We start from the raw sequence: 24,873 nt of genomic DNA, 5'->3' as shown, positions 1-24,873 counted from the left end.
AAAATTGAGCTATGAGTGTTTATGCGGTCAGGAGATCAGAGATGAGAGCTCTACATGAGCTGTCAGATGACCAGATTCAAGGAAAACAGTATTTGCAACCTGTCGCTTAGTCAGTCAGATTTTTATTTTTAACCCCTGTAACCCTTAAGCAGCTGAACATTTTTAAAGATCAATAAAAAAATAATAATAATTTTACACATATGTCTTCAATTGATACATAATATTGTAGCCCAAAATGAGTAAAATACAATCATAAAAAAATTCCCCATAGATAAATCCGAGTACCTAAGACAGGAGTCATGCACTCCAGTTGTTGTAAAACTACAACTCCCAGCATGCATGCCTTTGCTGCTGTTCTAGGAACTCTCATAGAAATGTATGGAGCACGCTGGGAGTTGTAGTTTCACAACAGCTGGAGTGCTAGAGGTTGCTGACCCATGATCCTACTGGAATCTCTGTCCCCTTACAATAAGCTTCAATTTCTCCCTATTTCAAGATCTCTGCTAGCTGTCACTAAACAGAAACATTCTTCGCAGCCACTGGCTGAAAACTCACCCTGACTTTTTTTTTTATACAGCTGCAGTGTGTAACAGTGTATTAGTGCAGGCAATTATCAACCACAACATTAAATCTTTCTCCTGTCCTGAACTTCTTCAGGCTGATAATTCTTACCTACAACGATACACTGTAACAACTCCTCAGCTGCGTGAAGAGGACAGCATTGATGCTTTCGATCCATGAGATTCTGGCTAATCCCACACTGATGGGCTCGAGGCCACTGAGTTTCTATCTTTGATAAATTGTTGTTGTCTTGTTGCAGCTACAACAATCTGCTGCGCTACAAAGCAGAGCTGGAGGAACAGGACAAAGCCTTAAACTGCGAGAATGAAGAGCTGCAGCAGGAAAAGAAGAAGAACCTCTTGGCTGCGAGCAAGAACGAGAAGCTACAAGAAGAGCTTGAGAGGTGAGAGCAGCCGTCGGGGTTTCTGTAATGGGAGGGGGGGCACTTTATGGCGCCTGATGCTCTAAATTTGCTTTCCAGTCCCTCTGCTCCCTGTTCTGATTTGGTTGCAGTCCTTTCTTGTGTGTGGCCCTGTACACATCCAATTGAAGTCTTCTCCTTTCAGACATCAGATCAGACTAAGACCGGCATCCTCAAACTGCGGCCCCCCAGCTGTTGTAAAACTACAACTCCCACAATGCCCTGCTGTTGGCTGATACCTGTAGGCTGTTTGGGCATGCTGGGAGTTGTAGTTTTGCAACAGCTGAAGGGCCGCAGTTTGGGGGGGGGGGGGGACTCCTGCAGTCATAAGAATGGAGGTCCTCTCTACCGGAGTGACAGAGATAGTCAAGTGTACTCCAGCAATCTCTGGCAGTGCCATCGAGAATTAATTTACAGACAGTGGTCATAAGCGACCTACCGCTCTTTATTTATCTGGGGGCACGGGACCACCATTCTCGTGATTAGTGGGTCAGATGGTTATACTCTATCCTGAGAATAGAATTTGGCTCAACTCCCAATTTTTTTTATATATTTTTTTTGTCCCGTTACAGGCTGAAATTCCTGCACGGAGAGCTCCAAGAAGAATATAACACTTTGCACAAACACACCAAGGATACGAAGAGCTCGCTGAACAACGCCCAGATGGAGCTGAACCGATGGCAGGCTAAGTTTGATGAGTTAAAGGAGCAGCACCAGAACATGGACATCAGTCTCGCCAAGCTGGACAACCGCTGTGAGGTAGGACGAGGCCGCTGATTGCACCGCAATGTATAAAACGGATGTGGTTTGCAACCCCCAACATACCATTTTGGGGTACCCAAAACTCACTGAGTAACTTTTATTAACTTAACTTTTTCTTTGGGGGGGGGGGGTGTTGTCTTTTTTTTTTTTTACATAGTAAATTTTCACTTTATTCACTTTGCGGCATAAATAACATGACAATTATATTCTCTCGGGCAGTACGATTACCGCAAGATAGGCAGATTAGATAAATAGATCAGATGGTAGATTACAGAGTTTTTTAAAATTTACTTGTAATACTCTTGGACAATAACCCAAGACCCAGAATATTTTTTTATTTCTCTTTCTAAGAAGCTATGTGAGAGCTTCACTTTTGCAGGACGACTTGTAGTTTTCATTGGTACCATTTACATAAGACTTTTTGATGGGATAAAAAGCAATTTTTTTTTCTTTTGTGGTGGCTAGGCGAAAACCCCTCAATTTTGGATTTTTTTTCTAAATTTTTTATAGCATTTACGATGCCGGATAAACTACATTATAATAGTATAGTGCAAGCCATTACAGATCTGTCATACAGAGTATGTGGGTTGTTTTAGGACTGCACCAGGGCATGATGGGAGTTGTAGTTTTACAACAGCTACAGGGGGCGCAGGTTGAGCATTCCCATTTTAGGTCATTTACAGGGTTTTTATATAATTCAGACAACCTTGTTTAAAAAGGGGGTTTCTTGCTTATCCAGAAACGTTCAGCCCAGGACTGATATTACAGCTGTTTCTGGAAAATAAGCAACTAGATATCCCCTTTAAACAAGAGCACCCCCAATTATGTTATTTCCACAACTGGCCACTGGGTGGCGCTCTTGTGCTTTAGTTATTTCCCTTTAAATCCAGACGTATAATTGATTTACATGCAATGAAGTTAGATTTTCTGTCACGTTGTCTGTGTGCTTGCAGCTGATGAGCCGTCTGAAACGTAATCTAGAGGAGGAGAACCACCACCTGCTCAGCCAGATCCAGATGCTGAATCAGCAGAACCAGATGTTGCTAGAGTCTAGTATGGAGAGTAAAGAGCATTATTACGAGGAGCAGAAACAGTACATGTAGGTGCATGTAGCTTGGAGGTCATGGCCCCCAATGCGAAATCTGTTGCACACTGTTGGTACTATTCATGTGACATTTTGTTTTTCCCCCTCCTTATAGAGATAAATTAAATGACCTAAGACGACAGAAGGAGAAACTGGAGGAGAAAATAATGGACCAGTATAAATTTTATGACCCTGCGCCCAAGAAGTAGGTGTTACCGATCGTTGTCAGGTCCATATGTCGCATAGAACTGAGATAGAAGCGCCTCAATAGCAAGATCTAAGATCTCTGCTGACAGTCAGGGTACGGTGACACAGTGGCGGATCCAGAGCCTGGTCTCGGGGGGGCACTTCCAGATTATTTTCTGTCCGCCGCCACAAAACAATGGTGCTTATAGAACAGACTCCACAGTGTAGAGGTATACTGTATATTGTGTGGCACCGTGTAGAGGTATACTGTATATTGTGAGGCACAGTGTAGAGGTATACTGTATATTGTGTGGCACAGTGTAGCGGTATACTGTATATTGTGTGGCACAGTGTAGCGGTATACTGTATATTGTGTGGCACAGTGTAGCGGTATACTGTATATTGTGTGGCACAGTGTAGCGGTATACTGTATATTGTGGGGCACGGTGTAGCGGTATACTGTATATTGTGGGGCACGGTGTAGAGGTATACTGTATATTGTGGGGCACAGTGTAGCGGTATACTGTATATTGTGTGGCACAGTGTAGAGGTATACTGTATATTGTGTGGCACAGTGTAGAGGTATACTGTATATTGTGTGGCACAGTATAGAGGTATACTGTATATTGTGGGGCACAGTGTAGCGGTATACTGTATATTGTGTGGCACAGTGTAGAGGTATACTGTATATTGTGTGGCACAGTGTAGAGGTATACTGTATATTGTGTGGCACAGTATAGAGGTATACTGTATATTGTGTGGCACAGTGTAGCGGTATACTGTATATTGTGTGGCACAGTGTAGAGGTATACTGTATATTGTGGGGCACAGTGTAGCGGTATACTGTATATTGTGTGGCACAGTGTAGGCTATATGTGTATAACATAAACATATTTCACATGAAAACTTAGTTACTTGGCTTGGCCCTTGGGGATCTCGGACACCACTTCCACACTTTGGCCGGGGGCTCGGCGGAGCTGATGTTGTGTTTTATCCTAATGAGAGAGATTTCATAATAAGGATTTGGAGAAGGGGCAAAGGGATAGCAGAGCAGGGACAGGCTGGTGCTGCTACTAGGGGGTCATACCATGGGGGAGTAATAAAGCCCACCGTAATGCCCCCCCATTAGAAATAATTATCCTTATAATGTGATGTATGTAATGTCCCCATAGTGCCCCCATAATGTGCCAGGATAAAATACCCCATAATGCCTCCATAGTGCTCCCCTCCCCCCTTCCTTCTAGTGCCCCCCCACAATGTACCAGTATAAAATGCCCCAGTAGATGCCCTCAGTGTCCCCCATAATTGCAAGTATAAAATACCCCTTCTTAGTGCCCCCGTAGATGACCCCATAGTACTCCTCTCCCCCCTTCCCCATAGTACCCACCATAATGTGTCCCAGTATAAAATTCTACTGTACAGAGCCCCCCATATAAAATACCCCTTCTTTGTGGCCTTTAGTAGATGTCCCTATAGTGCCCCCATTATGTGCCAGTAATGGCAGCCCCCCCATTATGTGCCAGTAATGGCAGCCCCCCATTATGTGCCAGTAATGGCAGCCCCCCATTATGTGCCAGTAATGGCAGCCCCCCCATTATGTGCCAGTAATGGCAGCCCCCCCCATTATGTGCCAGTAATGGCAGCCCCCCCCATTATGTGCCAGTAATGGCAGCCCCCCCCATTATGTGCCAGTAATGGCAGCCCCCCCCATTATGTGCCAGTAATGGCAGCCCCCCCCATTATGTGCCAGTAATGGCAGCCCCCCCCATTATGTGCCAGTAATGGCAGCCCCCCCCATTATGTGCCAGTAATGGCAGACCCCCCCCATTATGTGCCAGTAATGGCAGCCCCCCCCATTATGTGCCAGTAATGGCAGCCCCCCCCATTATGTGCCAGTAATGGCAGCCCCCCCCCATTATGTGCCAGTAATGGCAGCCCCCCCCCATTATGTGCCAGTAATGGCAGCCCCCCCCATTATGTGCCAGTAATGGCAGCCCCCCCCATTATGTGCCAGTAATGGCAGCCCCCCCCATTATGTGCCAGTAATGGCAGCCCCCCCCATTATGTGCCAGTAATGGCAGCCCCCCCCATTATGTGCCAGTAATGGCAGCCCCCCCCATTATGTGCCAGTAATGGCAGCCCCCCCCCATTATGTGCCAGTAATGGCAGCCCCCCCCATTATGTGCCAGTAATGGCAGCCCCCCCCCATTATGTGCCAGTAATGGCAGCCCCCCCCCATTATGTGCCAGTAATGGCAGCCCCCCCCCATTATGTGCCAGTAATGGCAGCCCCCCCCCATTATGTGCCAGTAATGGCAGCCCCCCCCCATTATGTGCCAGTAATAACAACCCCCCCCATGTGCCAGTAAAAGTATTGTGTGTGTGTGTATGTGTGTGTATATATATATATATATATATATATATATATATATATATATATATATATATATATATGCAAAGAAAATCCGCAGCACTCCTTGAAGTATAAAAAATGTGTATATTTATTCACACATGTCAAAATTAGACAACGTTTCGGTTCTCTCACAGAACCTTTCTTGAAAGGTTCTGTGAGAGAACCGAAACGTTGTCTAATATTGACATGTGTGAATAAAATTACACATTTTTTTATACTTCAAGGAGTGCTGCGGATTTTCTTTGCCATTTACGTCCTAAATCGAGGGACCACCGCGGGCACCTTACAGCTACATGTCAAGGGAGTGCTGCCTGACTTTTTCTATGTATATATACACTCACCTAAAGAATTATTAGGAACACCATACTAATACGGTGTTGGACCCCCTTTTGCCTTCAGAACTGCCTTAATTCTACGTGGCATTGATTCCACAAGGTGCTGATAGCATTCTTTAGAAATGTTGGCCCATATTGATAGAATAGCATCTTGCAGTTGGTGGAGATTTGAGGGATGCACATCCAGGGCACGAAGCTCCCGTTCCACCACATCCCAAAGATGCTCTATTGGGTTGAGATCTGGTGACTGTGGGGCCATTTTAGTACAGTGAACTCATTGTCATGTTCAAGAAACCAATTTTCCAGTCTTCAACAGTCCAATTTTGGTGAGCTCGTGCAAATTGTAGCCTCTTTTTCCTATTTGTAGTGGAGATGAGTGGTACCCGGTGGGGTCTTCTGCTGTTGTGGCCCATCCAGCTCAAGGTTGTGCGTGATGTGGCTTCACAAATGCTTTGCTGCAGACCTCGGTTGTAACGAGTGGTTATTTCAGTCAACGTTGCTCTTCTATCAGCTTGAATCAGTCGGCCCATTCTCCTCTGACCTCTAGCATCAACAAGGCATTTTCGCCCACAGGACGGCCGCATACTGGATGTTTTTCCCTTTTCACACCATTCTTTGTAAACCCTAGAAATGGTTGTGCGTGAAAATCCCAGTAACTGAGCAGATTGTGAAATACTCAGACCGGCCCGTCTGGCACCAACAACCATGCCACGCTCAAAATTGCTTAAATCACCTTTCTTTCCCATTCTGACATTCAGTTTGGAGTTCAGGAGATTGTCTTGACCAGGACCACAGCCCTACATGCATTGAAGCAACTGCCATGTGATTGGTTGACTAGATAATCGCATTAATGAGAAATAGAACAGGTGTTCCTAATAATTCTTTAGGTGAGTGTATGTATATATAATATATAATATATATATACACTTTTATACTTACCTCCTTGGCAGCGATGCGATGCAGGCCTCTTCGGGCCTGTGTCCCGCGCTGTACAGCTCAGACGGTGCGATGACGCCTGCGCCGGCCTTTGATAGGCTGTCGGCCTAGTGCTGGCAGCCTATCAGAGGAACAGGGAAGGGACACGCCTCTCCCTCCCCTGCTCCTCCGCACAGCCTTCTGTATCACTGTCCTGAGGACGGCGATACAGATGACTATGGAGATGAGCGCTTCCACCTCCTGAGCAGCTTGTGCCCCGTTGCGCCCCCCCCCCGGATCCGCCACTGGGGTGTCAGCACATGCAGAGGCCTGCCGCATCTCCTCCACTTATGGCTGCAATACGGTTATGTGGATGATCACCGGTGGCCCTGGATGTGGAGTTATTTGGACACTGTATAAAAGTATAAAGAGTATAAATAGTGTACTTTCTGACAGTACTGCTAGTGCAGTGCACTATGTAACGGTATTTTGAAGGGCCTATATTATGTCTGCAATGTATAGTTCTGTGTGCAGGATTAGGTGTGCACAATATGATGCTTTATGTTCACTGTATGACAGTGTATTATTTTGGCAGTATAAAGGTCAATAATGTAGGCACTGCATGGCAGGACTAGGTGTGCACAGTCTGTCAATGCTATGTAGTCCCTGTATTATGTTTGCAATATATGTTCTATGGCAGTATTAGGTGTACATAGTATGGCGCTGTGTGTTCACTGCATGACAATGTATTAGGTTTACAATAGATAGATCTATGATGTAGGCACTGTATGGCAGTAATAGGTGTGCACAGTACGGTGCTACATGTTAACTACAAGACAGTATTATGTTCATGTAATATGTTTTTGCAACATGTGTATATATGATGCACGCACTGTTTGGCAGTACTAGGCAAGCACAGGGAGGTGCAGTATGTTTAGTGTCTGACAGTGCTATGTCATTCATGTATTATATTAGCAATATATAGTTCTATGATGTAGGCACTGTATGGCAGTAGTAAATGTGCACAGTGTGATGCCATACATTATTGTGTGACAGTGTTGTATCGCTCATGTATTATGTTTGCAATATATAGTTCTATGATGTAGGCACTGCGTGGCAGTATTAGGTGTGCACAGTATGGTGCCACATGTTAACTACAAGACAGTATTATGTTGTTCATGTAATATGTTTTTGCCATATATGATGCATGCACTGTATGGCAGTACTAGGCTTGCACAGGGACGTGCTGTATGTTCACATATGTCTTGACAGTGCTACGTCATTCATGTACTGTATTATGTTTGCAATATATAGTTCTATGATGGAGGCGCTGTATGGCCGTGTTCAATATGCATAGTGGCGTTTTCTTACTGGGATTTTCTGTCTGCAGGAAGAATCACTGGTCGGGCGCTCGAGCTCTTGCCAAACTCATTAAACCAAGGAAAGAGGGCTCCAGAGAGAGACCCAAGTCGGTGGGAGATGTTACCAACCAGACGATGACGGTGGAGAACCTGGAGATCGCTGCATCGCCTTCTTGTACCAGGCCCCTGAGAGTGCAGCCTGAGAATATAGATGACTGTTCTCTGGCGTCTGATGAGAAAGACGCAGCAAAGTCCTTCACCAGCAAAGGTAAGTTGTGTAAGTGAACACAATTCCTGGAAATATCCTCCAGAAATCAGCTGTTTGCAGTCAATGAACTTTGCTTTTTATCCAGTTACAAGACAGTGTGTCTTCATCATTAAGATAATTTATTTATTTTTTTAAATTTGTTTGTGACCATCTATTGTCTTAAAGGGGGGAAATGGAAAATACTGTTCAGAAATTTGCCAATTGGCTTGTAGCAAGCAGGTATTTTTGCCTGGTCATCTACTAGTTACAGTGGTTTATGTTCCAGTTGTAGAATGGGTGTGTATTTTCAGTGGCAATAAAATAGTTTGCACCCAAAAAATTTTTTTGGGGGTATGGATACTTTTGTATATACCGTACATACATCCAAAAATGTGAATATTAGGCCAATATCTGGCAGAAATTTTCTCCAAAGGGAGATTCAGCAGCGCACACAGACTTGCAAGAAAAATCTCTGACGCCTGTTGCCACCATTAGGTGGCAGTCTATGTTCGAATTGTCAGACAGGTTGCCACCTAGTGGTGGCAACTGATATTACATGTATCTATGTGGTAAATGGTTAAATGATACTCTGTAGTACAAAAACTGAAGTGTAAATTTTCTAATGCTTCTGTTTTCTTACAAAACTTAAAGGTAGATACAATTAATTAATGTCTCCATTTATTTCTGCATTTAACACTCTCTAATCCATTTACATCTCACTTCTTTCCTGTCCGGCCTGGTGACCTCTCTTTCTATCCAGCCACCCCCCGCAAAAAGTTTCCATTTTTGAAAAGCAAGAGTCAAGAGAAGAAGGCGTCACAGAGTCAGCGCCGTTTCTCGGAGCGCCTGCGTTTCTGGTCATCTGTAGACATCTCACCTACTACTCATAAGAGCTCTGTCTCCCTTCCGGAGATCAGGGACTTCTGACGCTCTCTCTGTCATCTCTTTTTCTAGAGCATACCTCCCTTAATTTATTACTCTCCATATTTATACATTTACCCGATGGACCAAAATACAATCCCTACCCATGATCTGTAATGTCCGTAAATTGCATGTTTCCCAAGAAGCAAAGGCGTGAAGATTAGACCCCCCCCCCCCAACCCCCTTTCTTAAAACTGACACTCCACCCAATGACCACTGACCAGAAAGCGTCTGTCCGGGCAGCGTAAGTCTCCCTGGTCCCTGCAGAATTTATCTTTTTGCCTGTGACATGTTGCGCTGCTGTGTCCGTTATCTGGTGTGACGAGGGGAAGTATCATTTTATTTGTATTGTAGAAATCACTGGGGGGAGAATTTATCATGAGGGTAATTTTTTTAAGCCGGATTTTTTTTTCAGTCTGTGTTTCCATAAATTCCACCAAATTGATCAAACTGTGCAAATTGTTTGATAACACTTTGAGTAGAGGCATTAGTGTACTACAGTTTTTGTGTGCCATCACTCAAATAGATTAAAATGGCGACTTTAAAAGGGTTTTCCTATCTCAACGCTCGTGGCATATGGTTTAGGCTATGCCACAAATGTCAGATAGGTGCGGGTCCCACTTCTGGGACCTGCTCCTATCTCCAGAATGGGACTACTGAAGTGAAGCAGAGCACGCCAGGCATGCACAACGTCCTCTCCATTCACTGCTATGAGACTTCCGAAAATAGCCAAGTGGGCCCAATCTGCTATTTTCGGAAATCCCATAGCCGTGAATGCAAAGGACGTCGTGCATGCACGGCTACTTCTCCATCCACCACTATGGGATTGCCAGTGCTCAGTCATTTCTGCGGTGAATGGAGGGTGGTTTTGCCCTCCATTTACTTATGGGACCGGCTTCTATCTTGAGGACGGGACCTCCAAGGTGGGACCTGCTTTCATCTTACATCTTTAGAAAATCCTAACCATATGCCACACATGTAGAGATGGAAAAACACCTTTACATTGCGGATGTTAAATCTGCCCACTTTCCCAAAATGTTGAGCGGCAGAAAATCAGAAAAAGTTGTAAAATTTGTGCATCAATGGTGTGCACCAAAATGTGCTATTTTATATATATTTTTTTCTCCTGACAGAATTCTGGGTCAGTTGCACAATTTGAGTTGTTCTGTAAATGGTCAGCAGAAGGCACACTGTGCCTTATGTTACATTATCTGCTGCAGAACCTCTTTGGAGGCGGAATCTGACTGACCCAGTTATAACTCTGCATGGCCTTGGACAATGAGATGAAAGTAGTACTACCTTGACATTATGAGTAACTCTCAGATTCCGGTTGGTGCTACTAGTGGCAGCCACAGCTTGGTAGTTGTCACCTACCACCGGACGTGACATAGTTGCCTGCCACCTAGAGGGCAGTGGGAAGCTTACTAAAGACTTATTTTTTTGGGTGTAGGAGGATATAATATACCATTAGGCTGATGAAATTGAGATATATATATTTCAACATCACACAAGGTTTCTTAGGATAGGGCCACTGTAGAAATGAATGAATACTTCCCTCGTCACCCTGAGGCTTCCCCTCATGTCTGACCAGACACTACTAATGACCCCTGTTGTCCAGAAGTTGCTCCGCATGTCCAGTTTTTGCTTTCTCCCCTCTAACCTGCCGCGCACGCTCTTGTCTATTAACTCCCTGTACGTCTGTCAGAAGAAGCTCTTGAAGAGCAGCCAGTCTGTATAAGGATACTTTGCATTCTCCAGCACGTGGATGTTATATTCCTTAGGCCTGATGCACAAGACTGTATCTGAACAGCAACACTGTTTTGCAAAAAATATGGATGTGTACATGGTCCCATAGAAATGAAAGGATCAGTGAGCTATTCGCAAAAATGCAGCTAGCACAGGGATGAAAAATACGGTCGTGTGCATGAGGCCTTATTGATATAGGGTGAAACTTTTATATTCGGGTGTACCACCCATCATGCTCCCTGATCAGAAGACTACTCAGTTACTCCATTATTGTGACATTATCTGTGCTCTGCATTTATGTACAGATCATGGGGACAGTGGCTGCAGTAAAACCGTAAACGGTGTATGCACGGGGGGGGGGGGGGTACATATGGTTTTTATGCTCTGATTCTTGTGTGCAAAAACTAGAGTAATACAGTACCAGCAAAGTGTACGAGATTAGACAAATCTAATGAACACTTTGATTTAGTTTTTTTATGCCTATGCCAGGCGGAATCTTTTTTTTTTTTTTTTTTGTTTATAGATGAATTTTTTTTTATGCATAGTACAGGGCTGGGATAACCTCATGTAGTGAAGGTCATAGTGACTCCTCCAAAAATGCTGTGTTTTTTCCAAAAAACCTTACCTATGTCTTGTCCTTATATTGCCTCCCTGATGTGAAGTGGATAACACATTGCTTGAATTTTTTGTTGCTTTACCCATACCAAGGTCTGACGCAGCGCACAGTGGATATGACCCCAGTGTATTGTAGGAATGTCTCAGAAGGATATTCTAATAACCTGTCTGATCATCGTCCTGTGGCAAGGTGGCTTTAGACTTCATACATGCAATATACCTGTTGACTGATCCAACCTTGGATCTTGCAGTGTCTGCCACTTTAACAACCTGCATTCACGTAAAAGAAATGCTGGCAATGTAGGCGAGATCCGGTGGGCTTCACAATAGTAAGCAGATTACAATACATTTCTTACCGTAAAGTGAAAAATGTTTTAATCTTGTTACATTGTATATATTCAAAAACCCATTCTATTTGATACATTGTAGTCAGTTTTCTAAGGACAATTCACTTAAGTGTCGGCATCCACCGTTGTGCGTTGTGTCAGGGCTTCTTGTATCCGCTCCATTTACGGTCTGCTCACTAGAGTGTGTGCTGTTTGGTTCTTCAGTCCTGGTCGATGTTGGTCCCAAGCAGAATAGGATGTCTTATCATGGAGGAAGCGGTGAGGAGATGGAGGGCTCAGAACGGACTTCTCGCTCGAGGAGGATAGAACCTGGGTCCAGGGCCTTCTCCACTACTGCGATCCACCTGAGCCCAGCAGGAAGCCTCAGGTCACAGCAGCCAGGTCGACCGAAAGGTGAGTTTCTCCTGCATAAATTGCATTGTTAAACACACAGGTTACCAAAAAATGTATGCTTTATGTGCAGCATTTATATATAGGACGGCTCTATGGTCATAGCTCTGCTGGAACACAGGCATTAGCTGACCAATGTCACCGAATACATACAAGCTGGAGTTGGCCAAGCATGCGTGTTTATTTCAGTGGGAAGAGGGGTACAATTGGGAGGACCCCCATACATGTAATATCAACCGATTCCCCCTTATAGACAAAAGATGGAATATGTAGAAAATGTTTTCACGGTACATCTACACAGGACTTATGGGTATGGTAAATCTGCAGTATATTACAGTACCTGCAAACAGTGTTCCCTCTAAGCCTTGGCAGCTGCTGAGCAGGGTCGGCTCAGAGCTGGGCACAGCGCCATCAAAGGTGGGCGATAGGAAAACCTGAGATAATTGTCACATTCAGTGTAACCCCTGCATCATCCCGTACAATACAGTGTAATCCCTGCACCATGCTGTACAGAATACATTATAATTAGGGATGAGCGAATTGACTTCGGATGAAACATCTAAAGTCGATTCGCATAAAACTTTGTTTCAATACTGTACGGAGTGAGCGCTCCGTACAGTATTAGAATGTATTGGCTCCACTGAGCCAAAGTTATTACTTTGCGAAGTCTCTGTAGACTTCGCATAATAACTTCAGAAATTGATTTATACTGTAAAAAAACATTTCCCGAACTTGGGTTCGGTTCCAAGGCTTCCGAGACTTAGCCGAAGTGGCTCATCACAGCCAATACATTCTAATGCTGTACGGAGCGCTCACTCCGTACCGATTTTAAACTAAGTTTTATGAGAATCGACTTTGGATGTTTCATCCAAAATCGATTCGCTCATCCCTAATTATAATCCCTGCATCATGCTATACAATGTACAGTATAACCCCTGCACCATGCCATATAATATACATTATAATCCCTGCACCATACAGTAAAATATAAAGTATAATCCATACAGTAAAATATACAGTGTAATCCATACACCATGCTGTACAATACATAATTCCTGCACCATACAGTATATATTATAGTCCATACACCATGCCTTACAATATACAGCATAACCCAACAGTGCAGGTGTTATACTGTATATTGAACGGCATGGTGCAAGGATTATAATGTATATTATACAGCTTGGTGCAGAGATTATAATGTATATTATACAGCATGGTGCAGGAACTAATGTATATTGTACAGGAAATGTATGGAGGTTACGCCATGCTGTACAATATACAGTATAACCCCTACACAGTGTAGAGGTATATTTTATGGCACAGTGTAGGCTATATGTGTATAATATAAACATATTCCACATGAAAATTTACAATTACTTGGCTTGGCCCTTGGGGATCTTGGACAATACTTTGGCTGGGGGGCTAGGTCTAAGAACATGCCGCCTGCTCCTCTTTTCCTGCGCTGCACATGTTCTCCTCTTCCAGTTGCAGCAGTGCATGAGGAAGGAGGCGCAGCCATCTTGGAGCGCCACACAGGAACGTCCTGACACTGGATAATGTCAGGACGTTAAGGGCACTGTGGGCAGTAGGGTGGGTGCCTGTTCCGAGTTCTAGGACTACCCACTACAGTAATGCACACAGTGAAAATTGTGTGCATTACCAGGGTGGGCTTCCCCAGAGTACAGAACAGGCATACACCATTACATGAAGTCCGGGCTGCAGCGGTGAGCGGGCCTGCCGAGGTCCTGAGCGGAGGCATAAAGGAAGCTGCACAGCTTACAGGGAACACTGCCTGCAAAGTGGACAAGATTTTAGCAGATCTCATCCACACACTGCAGTAAATGGACCTGTGGTGTGGCTATTAATGACCTATCAATATCAGACGAATGTGGGTCTGACACCCCCACCGATCAGCTGATTGAAGAGGCTGGGGGTGCCAGGAGTCAGACCCTCACCAATCTGTTATTGACGACCTACCCTGAAGATAGGTCATCAATATCCTGACACTACAACTCCTTTAAAATCCACACCAAAGGTCCATTTACGCCGCAGACTTTACCCTTTGCAATACAGAGTCAATGTCAAATTGTCACAGATTTTGCTGAGAAAAAATGATCTCCAATGGATCTCGTTTTTTTTTTTTTCTGGCATTTAATTACTTATGGAACATTCTAAATTTTCTACGTTTAGGTTACAAGTCTGATGATAACATCTATGAGCAGTTACCGGATCATGAGCCCGGCCCTGGAGGACTTTGTGGTAAATTGATTGTTTGCTAGCTAACCCTTTCTGGATAAATATACCAAATTGGCAATGTGTGACAAGGGGCATACACACAGTACCCTCTTTTATGGAAGTGACTCTTGTGTGCCCCAAGCAAAATTCTACTCCTTCACCAAACAGTGTATAAAATAATCACTTTTTATGAAATACATAGATGAGCGTAAAAATGAATCCCACAACGAAGAAAAGGGTGACATCACAGGGGGAGAGGACATAACCAGTGATTAATCAGTATACTGTACGTCAGATGAACAGCAGGTAACAACGTGGAGCAAGAATCATAAGATGTCAATGTATAATACTCATTGTGTATCAGTATGCCGACTGGTGTAATATCAGCAAAGTGCTAACAATATCACACGTGTCTAGATGCATGTGATGTGGAGGTAGAAATATATAACCTTCCCATCAATGGCGCTCTCCTGCTGGGATGACACCAGCCCCTGTGTCCATTTCTGCTTGGCCTTCATTAATGAGAACTGTACATTGACATTTTATGATTCTTGCTTCACATTGTTACCTGCTATCCATACGATGGGGTTTTACTAGTATTGATGACCTATCCTCAGGATAGGTCATCGATATCAGATCGGTGGCTCCCCCGCCGATCAGCTGTATGGGGAGACGGTGCGCAGTGCTGTCTCCCTTCCTGTTCGCTGCTGTGGTCAATGGTTTTTGCCATAGACAGCAGCAGCAAACAGGAAAAAAGGTGGCATTGTGTGCACGTCTCCTCATAAAGCTGATCGGCGGGGGACCGGGAGTCTGACTCCCCGAAGATCTGATACTGATGACCTATCCTGAGGATACGTCATCAATATTAAAAGCCTGGACGATCCCTTCCAGATCATTGCGCCATTGGTTCATGTAAGTGGACCCTTAGTTAAAGTGAACTTCCAGTAACAAAAAAAAAATTCATATTAAGTGGAGAATGAAAAGAAAGCTACCTGGTGACCTCCTCCGTGTTTATTTTATTATTTTTTTTGCTGCAGATCTACCAATTCCTGGACTGCTCCTCTGCAATCCAAGATGGCTGCACCGCCTCTCAGACTACCTGGTGCATTTGGTAGTCCAAGACACTTCCTACTTGTCCAGCCCTGCTTTGGGATTGGCCAGCACTGTTCACATGAGCAGTGCTGGCCAATCCGAGGACAGCAGGAAGTGTCTTAGACTCCCAAATGCACAGTGTGCACCAGGTAGTCCGAGAAGCGGTGCAGCCATCTTGGATGCCAGATGAGGAGCCTGTAAATTCATGGATCTGCAGCTGAAAATGTCAGCAGGTAAGGCTACTTTCACACTGGCAAAACGCAGTTTGTGAGATCCGTTCAGGGCTCTCGCACGCGGTCCAAAACGGATCAGTTTTGCCCTAATGCATTCTGAATGGAAAAGGATCAGTTTGCATCAGTCTCCATTCCGCTTTGGAGGCCGACAACAAAACTCTGCTTGCAGCGTTTTGGTGTCCGTCTGACGAAACTGAGCCAAATGGATCCGTCCTGACACACAATGTAAGTCAATGGGGACGGATCCGTTTTCTATGACACAATCTGGCACAATAGAAAACTGATTCGTCCTCCATTGACTTTCAATGGTGTTAAAGACGGATCCGTTTTGGCTATGTTAAAGATAATACAAACGGATCTGTTCTGAACGGATGCAGACGGTTTTATTATCTGAACAGATCCGTCCATGATGGATCCGCGCAAATTTGCAAGTGTAAAAGTAGCCTTAGGCCTCTTTCACACGGGCGTTGCGTGTGAGGGCCGGATAGGATGCGGGTGCGTCGCGGGAAAATGCACGATTTTTACGTGCGAGTGCAAAGCTTTTTTGATGCGTTTTGCACGCACGTGAGAAGAATCGGCATGTTTGGTACCCAGACCAGAACCTGGACTTCTTCACAGAAGTTTGGGTCGGGTTAGGTGTGCTGTAGATTTTATTATTTTCCCTTATAACATGGTTATAAGGGAAATAATAGCATTCTGAATACAGAATGCATAGTATAATAGCGCTGGAGGGGTTAAAAAATAATAAACTAATTTAACTCACCCCATCCACTTGGTCGCATAGCGGATCTCCTTCTTTCTTCAGGACCTGGGTAAAGGACCTTTGATGACGTCACTGCGCTCATCACATGGTCCATCCATCACCAGTGACATCGAAGGTCCTTTACCCAGGTCCTGAAGAAAGCAGAGGAGATCCGCTACGCGTCCACGTGGATGGGGCGAGTTAAATTTGTTTATTATTTTTTACCCCCTCCATCCCTAATTTACTATGCATTCTGTATTAAGATTGCTATTATTTTCCCCTTATAACCATGTTATAAGGGAAAATAATTAAGATCGGGTCCCCATCCTGATAGTCTCCTTAGCAACCATGCATGAAAATCGCACCGCATCTGATCTTGCTTGCGGATGCTTGTGATTTTCACGCAGCCCCATTGACTTCTATGGGGCCTGTGTTGCGTGAAAAACGCAGAATATAGAGCATGCTGCGATTTTCACGCAACCCACAAGTGATGCGTGAAAATCAGCGCTCATGTGCACAGCCCCATAGAAATGAATGGGTCCGGATTCAGTGCGGGTGCAATGCGTTCACCTCACACATTGCACCCGCTCAGGAAAACTTGCCCGTGTGAAAGAGGCCTTAGAGGTCTGTTGGTTCCCCAGTTAATGTGACTAACGAGAGGGTCGCTTTAAGACCATGTTGCTCCCTTCCCCCACTTTCCATCCAACTCTCTCCATTTACTCAAAAATATTTCTTTCCAGTCCCTTGGCCCAACAGCTTGGAGAACAGCAGAAACTCATCCACCAGCAGCTCACCGCAGACCTCAAAGGGTAAGTGATCCCCATTGTATGTCCCTCATAGCACACTATCAGGACAGGGGAGAGGTAGCACTCATACAGGGGATTGTCTAGACTGGATACCACTGTGCCAAACCATCAGGTCCCATTCACTAACTGCAAGCAGAGATCTTAGAAATGATGAAGAAATTAAACACAAAGGCTATGGCCGAATCCAGCATGCATTTTTCAAAGAGTCTACGGTAGAGCTCCAAGGCTGAAACCCTGATTTCTGCAGGGAATCCTCATGCGGATTAGCTCCATTGTGGTTAATCCAGGGCTTTTCCGTCCAGAATCGTGAACGTGCTGTGGATTATAAAACCTGCACTGTGTTCACTATTTCCTGCTGCATGTGAGGGGTATAAAATACACTGCATTAAAGGGGTATTCCAGGATTTAGTTATCTTAGGAGATACCATGGATGGAGTGGCCATAAACCCTACAGGGAAATTTCCTGGTGGGCCGATGCCCAGGCAGTCTTGGCCGCCAGGCAGGTACATGAACATCTGATGCTCTCTGTATTATTTCATGTAGGAGCATCAGTTACTTATGCACATGGCCAGCGGCCGCAGGTGTCCTCCTAAGTTCAACTGTATTGCCGTCCTCAGGATGATGATACGGTTTCCAACACTCACAGCCCCACCAATCAGCTGTTCTGCAGCAGCTCCTGTACCAGAAATTCACATTTAAGTCAAAGACAGCAACTCTGCAGTAACCCGCTCCGTCCACTACACAATGGATGGCGCTACACTGAAACAGCTGATCGTTGGGGTGTGGGGTTCGGGACTCCTGCCGATCAGATACTGATTGCCTGTCTTGAGGAAAGGAGATCAATAACAAGATCTTGGAAATACCCCTTTAACTGCAGAACTCGCACCTAAATACACAGAATCCTGCACGTGTGAATACGGCCAAAGTACTGTATATGTGAAAGTTGCTAAATATTTCATTATACAATGATCAAGCTTTATTTAAATAAATAGCCTGACCACACTGGAATAAAATATAAAGCCTGTGTTATAAATATGCAACCGATTGGGGTTTGCACAACATGTTTCAGTAGAATTATCATTAATTGTCAGATCTCTATTGACTTTAAAGTGGTTTTCCAGGAGTACATTATTGATATTTGAAGAGGCCGCGGTGCTCCGGTGAGGCACAGTGCCGTACATTGTAGAGCGGCTGCGCTTGGTATTGAAGCTCAGGCCCATTCACTTGAATGAGATTGCACTGCACACAGGCAGTGTGACTGATGGGTATTCTCATCTGAGACAATGAGGGCATATCTCTAGGATATACCCCCCATTGTCTGATAGGTGCGGGTCCCACCGCTGGGTTTCCGCACTTGCTGGGCAAAGTGGTGGCTGGAGGACTCCGGTCCGGCCACCACCAAGCGCTTTTCCCATAGAAGTGAAAGGGAGTGCACTGCGCATGACCGACCACTGCGCCCATTCTCTTCTATGGGCCCGACGGAAATAGCTGAGCCAGCTCTCTGCTATTTTAGGCAGCCTCCATAGAAATGAATGGAGGGCAGCTGCGCATGCACAGTGCGGCCTCCACCACTCCACCATTTTGGGTCTCCGTTTAGGAGATAGGTCTGGGTCCCTGCGATATGCCCCCATGGTCTCAGGTGAGAAAACCCCTTTAATGTCGCTGGCCCAGGAGTATCTGTGGCCTCTTAAAACAGGTGATTGGTGCAGTTCCACCGGATAGGTTATCAATATTTTACTCCTGAAAGACTGATTTAAATATTTATTTATTTTTTTAATCTAGGATCGTCGGGTTTCCCTCTAGGAAGACCAGAGAGTATGAGCAGTGATGATTTTGTCCCCACCAAGGAAGCTGCCACATTACCCAGAGACAGCTACATCAGTCGCCCCAGCTCGACCATACTCAGCTCCAGCACTAAACTGGAAGTCACTTCTAACCAAAACAGCCCGGTGTCCTACAACAACAATCTTGAGCGGAGACCACCGAGCCGCACCCTGCCAAGGCCACGGTCGGGGTCTCCAGGCAGTGAGATGGTGACCTTGGAAGAATTTCTGGAGGAGAGTAATAAGAAGTCTCCACCCACTGTAAGTGTCTGGGTAGGGTAGTATTGCCAGACTCCACTAGCAATGGAACTGCAAAGGTCAGGCCCCGCAGAGGCAGCTGGAAGTAAAGTGCACTTCCTTACAAGAGAACTATATAAAAAAAAACTAAAAAAAAAACACAGATTTCCAATTATGAGCACTTTGTGATTTACTCTTTAAATGCTCAAAGGTGTAAAGTTTGTATATTAGTAATTATATATCCCACAGGGTAATGCAAGCTTCTGTCACCTGAGAGTTAATGTTTTTTTTCAGGATTATCATATTGATGACCAATCCAGGCACCCCCGCCGATCAGCTGTATGAAAGGACTGAACTGTGCCTAGACCATGTGACCCACAGACGTGGCATCACATCACTAGGAAAAGGACGAAGGGCTTGATGAGTGTTTCGGCCTTGCCCTAGTGATGTGATGCCACGTCTGTGGGTCACATGGTCTAGGCACAGCTCAGTCCTATTCAAGGAAATGGGCTGAGCTGCGATACCAAGCACAGACCCTATCCAATGGACGGTGCTTGGCGAGGGTCCTGGGTCCACCTAGCTCGAAAAACCTCTTTAACAGTAAAGTAGCAGAATTTTCAGAATGCAGCTGTGATGTCATTTATGAAAGGTAAAGTATTTGCTGCGTTGCTCAATGTTATATGTAAACAAATGCTAAAAGTGCAGGTTTTGGGGTAGTTTTCACTTTTCTATGGGAGGTTGATAATCTTTGCTCTTACGCCCCGTCTCTCCTCCAGCGCCAGCACAGTATAATTGACAGCGAGCTCATCACCCTTCAGGAGTTTCTGTTAGAGGCCGATTCCCTCCACCCTTCCTCTCCTTCCCCTTCTCCCACGCTTCAACTCAAGGAACGTTCAGAGCCATCGTCGGGAACCTCGTCGCCATCTCTCGAGAACTGCGCATGGAGGCAACGCGCAGAGCAGGCTAACAGGAGAGCGACCTCGCTATATATCCCCAGGGTATTCCACAGCAATTCTCTGTCCACTATCCTCTCACCCACCGACTCTGCATGTCTAACACTATGTGATATTCTGGAGCGCCATTTATTAACCTGTTGGGGCACTCACCTGTGGGAGTCACTGTTTTCTTCATGTGCACATTAACAGTATGGGACTGTGGGAGGTGAATAACAATCTAATCTTCACACTGTGCAGGGCTGCATTAACCAACTCTGATTTATGGCTGAACATTCCTGAAATATTTGTTGGAAAAGTTTTATGTGCTGCTCATAAATCAAGGACATTCTGTGCAATTAGTAAAAAGATGGTAATAACCTGAGAGATAGGTGATCCTATGTAAGATTTGGGGGAACTTGCGACTCTGGCGTGAATGAAGATAGAATTCTACAGCAGCTAGGAGGCCTTTGCTGCAGCATAGCTTTGGCGCAACCTCCGGCTGCGAAGAGGGAATCAAGAGTGGTGATGAAAATGTTGGCCTGTTCCCCTTGGTCTTTTGTATGGCCACCTAACATGATGACTGCGTGCATCCTGGTTATTGGTTCAAAAGTGTAAGGCTAAGTTCTCTTGTTGTGGATTTTCGTGCAGATCAATTCTACGCAAAAATCTGCAATTTTTACGCAGATTTTGACAGGGATTTCATTGCCGATCTGCAAGTAAACCATTCTGGCTTTTAGATGTAGTAACTCAATTGACTTCAGTGTTAAAAATCCACTGCAAATCCAAACACAATCTGCAAGATAATGAACATGCAGCAGACAAAAAAGTCTGCAGCACATATATATTGTGAGCAGGACTCCATCAACTTTCACTATGCTGTAATTTTGTGGGGATCTGTGATGCAAATCCGCAATGTCTGAACTTAGTCTAAGGCCTCCTGCGCACGAAAGTGTGTGTCCCGTTGTCGTGCTGCGGTCCGCAACGCACGAACACCGTCCGTGGGGCAGCCGCAGCGGATCGCGGACTCATTCACTTTAATGGGTCCGCGATCCGGCCGTTCCGCAAAAAGATAGGACATGTTCTCATGATCTTTTTGCGGAACGGAAGTACGGGACGAAACCCCACGGAAGCACTCCGTAGGGTTCCGTTCCGCAGCTCCGGATTTGCGGACCCATTTAAGTGAATTGGTCCTCATCCATGATGCTGAATGTACACGGAACGGTGTCCGTGTATTGCAGAACCGCAATAAGGCAACGGAAAGCACACTTTCGTGTCCAGGAGGCCTAAGGATGCGGCTACTTTTCTCATCAACGGTTTTCAAACTTGATTGTTAATGGCTACCGAATTTTGCTGGTATGCAGCAGTTTTACCTACAAAACCACAGGGAAAACTGTCTAAATTATGCAGGAGTTAATTTGAAAACTATGCGGATCTGCAAAAAGACCAGATATCTGCATAGTCTAAGGCTGGGATCTCATCAGGATGATACAGTCACTGCGTTGACATGCGCAGTTTTTAAACTGATTGTTGCTTGCCAAATGGTTTTGCAGGAAAACTGCCCTGTACCCATCCACATAGCCATTTAGACTAGCTTCACATCCGCGGGAGAGATCTGATAAAGAACAGCCTGCTGGAGTTCTCATAATGTGTCATTGCCGGATACTGCTGCCTTCCCACCGTACCCTACTGGCTATAATTGGGGTCCGGCAGAGATCCGGCTGCTACCTGGCAAATATGTCGAGAATTGGCCAGACAGAAACCAGTGCACGCAGTGTTTTTTCTCCAGCCAATTCCTGGCATTGTCTGACAAAACGCCTGGACGCAGCTGTGAAAGTAGTCTAAAGGGGTTTTCCATTAATAAAATATTCACAGCACAGCCCTGTACATCGTTTAGTGGTTGCGCCTGGTAATGAAGCTCAGGCCTAAGCTGCATAGGCCATGGCCCAACAAAAACGACGTCACTGGAATAGGAAGAGTCTGCAGCAATCAGCGGCCTCTTCAAACAGCTGGGGGTGCTGAGATAGATGCCCAGTCCTGAGGATAGGTTATCAATATTTTACTCCCGGAAAACCCCTTTAACAATCAATTTGAAGACTGCATGGATTTGCACAGTGGCAGCTTCAGGTTGAATTCATACACAGCAAATTTGTTGCAGAGATTTCTGTGATCTAAAAAGTCAGTCATTCCATGGGGTTGTTTCTGCTGCACATGCTCGGGTTTCCTGCAAGATACATGCAGATGAATGGGACAGTCACTAAGTCTGTGTGTGAATTCCCCCTTAAACCCTTGGTCTTTTTTTTATTGCGTGGCTTGTACAGATGAAGCACTCTGTTCTCCACCTAAACAAACCACGCAGTGAAAAACCTCATAGCAAAATGTTTCCGGCTTTGAGACCACAGTAATCTGTTCATTTGTCCATTTATGTCTAAGGTGGATAGAGAGGTGACAGAACCCTGATTTGTGACTTGACCTCCTCTTGAGAGTGATTTGTGTGAAGAGAAATCTCCAGGCACAATTTAGGGAAACCCTGGTAAACAGGGACATTTGCGTTACTTTACTAAAGCTTTGCACATCATTACAGTTGGTGCCGACCTCTGTGTAGTCCAGAGTGATACACATCTAGATAATACAACAAGTCATGTTTCTATTCTCTTTGCAGGACGCCTCAAGTGGTCGGGACGATTTGTTGGGCGATTATTTCAAGAAGACAAGTGAGGCTTCTGACTTTGCAGGCCCCTCGGTCCAGGCCAGTTATAGAGACTTCCAGTCCACACCACCAAACTACGGGAATCTATCAGGAGATGCAGAGCTCAAACCTGGGAGGCCAGGCCAGTCTGTCAAGCCTAACCTGCGACCAATGGATCCTGTGACTAACCAAGTGGCTTCTCTCAGACGACCTCAAATCCAGCAGCCTATCTCCACATCTAAGCAAGTCCCAGAGCCTCAGCACCCGGGGTCCCTGGCCGCTAGGGGCAGCTCCCTGAGCAGGGCTTTTAGCCTGGCCACTGCAGATCTTCTCAACGCCAATGCTCTGGACCTGAACCGTATGGAGAAAGCAGAGTTGGAAACCCCTATGTTGAAGGACTTCAGTAGTCACATCCTAAGAACATCCACTCCTACTGGCTCTCCTCGTGACAGACCACAATCTGCCAGGATGAGCAACCCACCAAAAAGCGATGATTTGCGCACACGCTCTCTAGATACACGCCGCCTGTCAATGGCCGTCTCCAGAGTAGACAAGACACTACAACCGGCCCTATCCACCAGCTCCTTACAGCCGCCTTGTACCTCCGCCCAGCTTTCTGGTAGAGGCAGGCCCAACTCTCGCTATGGAGAAGTAGCCATGGTTTCACCAGTGAGACCAATATCTAGCATTCCTGAGGTGGAAAGTCAAATAGGAGTTGTTAACCCTAAACCTCCAGGCATGTCTTCTGACTGCCACCCCCCGCCAACTGCTGCAGACGACCCTAACAAAACCTCCACGAAAAGTACTCCTGCCTCCCCTGACCCCACAGCTGACCCGCAGACTGTTTGGTATGAGTATGGTTGTGTCTGACTAGAGGAATACAGTGGACTTTCTGGGGTGTGACATCAGGATTTAGGAAAATAGGCATAAAACACTGATCTGGACCAGTGTCCTCTGCAGCTGAACCCAGCTATGTCAGTGAACATGTCACTACTGCTCAGGCAAATCAGACCAACCACCTCCTAGTACTTACAATGGTGCCTGGAAGATGCACAGGACTCCGAATGTGCAATGGTGTCCCTCCCTGTGCTTGCTGTAGTCACCACCTCATGCGTAAAGGGCATCTGTCAGCAGTTTTGTACCTATGACACTGGCTGACCTCTTGCATGTGCGCTTGGCAGCTGAAGCTATCTGTGTTGTTCCCATGTTCATATGTGCCCGCATTGCTGAGAAAAATTGTCTTATTATATGCAAATGAGCCTCTAGGAGCAACGGGGGCGTTGCTGTTACACCTAGAGGCTCTGCTCTCTCTGCAACTGCTGCGCTCTCTGCACTTTGATTAACACAGTCAGGCAGTGAAAACATCTTCACACTTGGCCCTGACTTCTCCTAAAGTCAATCAAAATGCAGAGGGCGCGGCAGTTGCAGAGAGGGCAGAGCCTCTAGGTGTAACGGCAACGCCCCCGTTGCTCCTAGAGGCTCATTTACATATTTAAAACATAATTTTTTTCCCAGCAATGCGGCTACATATGAACATGGGACCAACACAGATGCCTTCAGCTGCCAAGCGCACATGTAACAGGTCGGCCAGTGTCATAGGTACAAAGCTGCTGACAGATGCCCTTTGAAAAGTGGACGCACTGAGGTCAGCAGGAACCGTTACCCTTCCTCCTAATTTATTCCCTACTTCATCATTAACGCATATATGTAAATGAGTAAATTTCAGATCTGCGCTCACTCTCTGTCACTCTTCATCCTGCCCTTGCACTTTCTGCATC

At 45.5% G+C, this 24,873-nt stretch overlaps 2 protein-coding genes across 7 annotated transcripts in view; one reads left to right on the top strand and one right to left on the bottom strand.

Annotated features, from left to right (window-relative positions):
* Window positions 1–24,310, top strand: part of LOC122922083 (protein Daple-like) — a 73,229-nt gene extending 48,919 nt beyond the window's left edge. For 2 of the 6 annotated variants that reach the window (XM_044272541.1, XM_044272542.1), the window contains exons 21-31: window positions 821–964; window positions 1,555–1,741; window positions 2,698–2,843; window positions 2,944–3,033; window positions 8,067–8,305; window positions 12,118–12,306; window positions 14,497–14,565; window positions 17,349–17,417; window positions 19,197–19,498; window positions 20,251–20,472; window positions 23,069–24,310. In XM_044272541.1, the coding sequence (XP_044128476.1) occupies window positions 821–964; window positions 1,555–1,741; window positions 2,698–2,843; window positions 2,944–3,033; window positions 8,067–8,305; window positions 12,118–12,306; window positions 14,497–14,565; window positions 17,349–17,417; window positions 19,197–19,498; window positions 20,251–20,472; window positions 23,069–23,965 (2,554 nt within the window). In that variant the 3' untranslated portion in view covers window positions 23,966–24,310. Of the gene's footprint in view, window positions 1–820; window positions 965–1,554; window positions 1,742–2,697; window positions 2,844–2,943; window positions 3,034–8,066; window positions 8,315–9,044; window positions 9,450–12,117; window positions 12,307–14,496; window positions 14,566–17,348; window positions 17,418–19,196; window positions 19,499–20,250; window positions 20,473–23,068 lie in introns of those variants that run through there. The other 4 variants (XM_044272543.1, XM_044272544.1, XR_006387085.1 and 1 more) reach the window with 3 other exon arrangements.
* DGLUCY (D-glutamate cyclase) overlaps window positions 11,912–24,873 on the bottom strand; it is a 126,988-nt gene continuing 114,026 nt past the window's right edge. The window contains exon 14 of the mRNA XM_044272547.1: window positions 11,912–12,317. The gene's annotated coding sequence lies outside the window, so the exon portion shown is untranslated. The remainder of the gene's footprint in view (window positions 12,318–24,873) is intronic.

The sequence above is a fragment of the Bufo gargarizans genome, chromosome 11 (assembly GCF_014858855.1).
Source record: "Bufo gargarizans isolate SCDJY-AF-19 chromosome 11, ASM1485885v1, whole genome shotgun sequence".
Lineage (NCBI taxonomy): Eukaryota > Metazoa > Chordata > Amphibia > Anura > Bufonidae > Bufo > Bufo gargarizans.
Note: the sequence above shows the minus strand (reverse complement) of the source record. Positions and strands in the feature narration are given on the sequence as shown.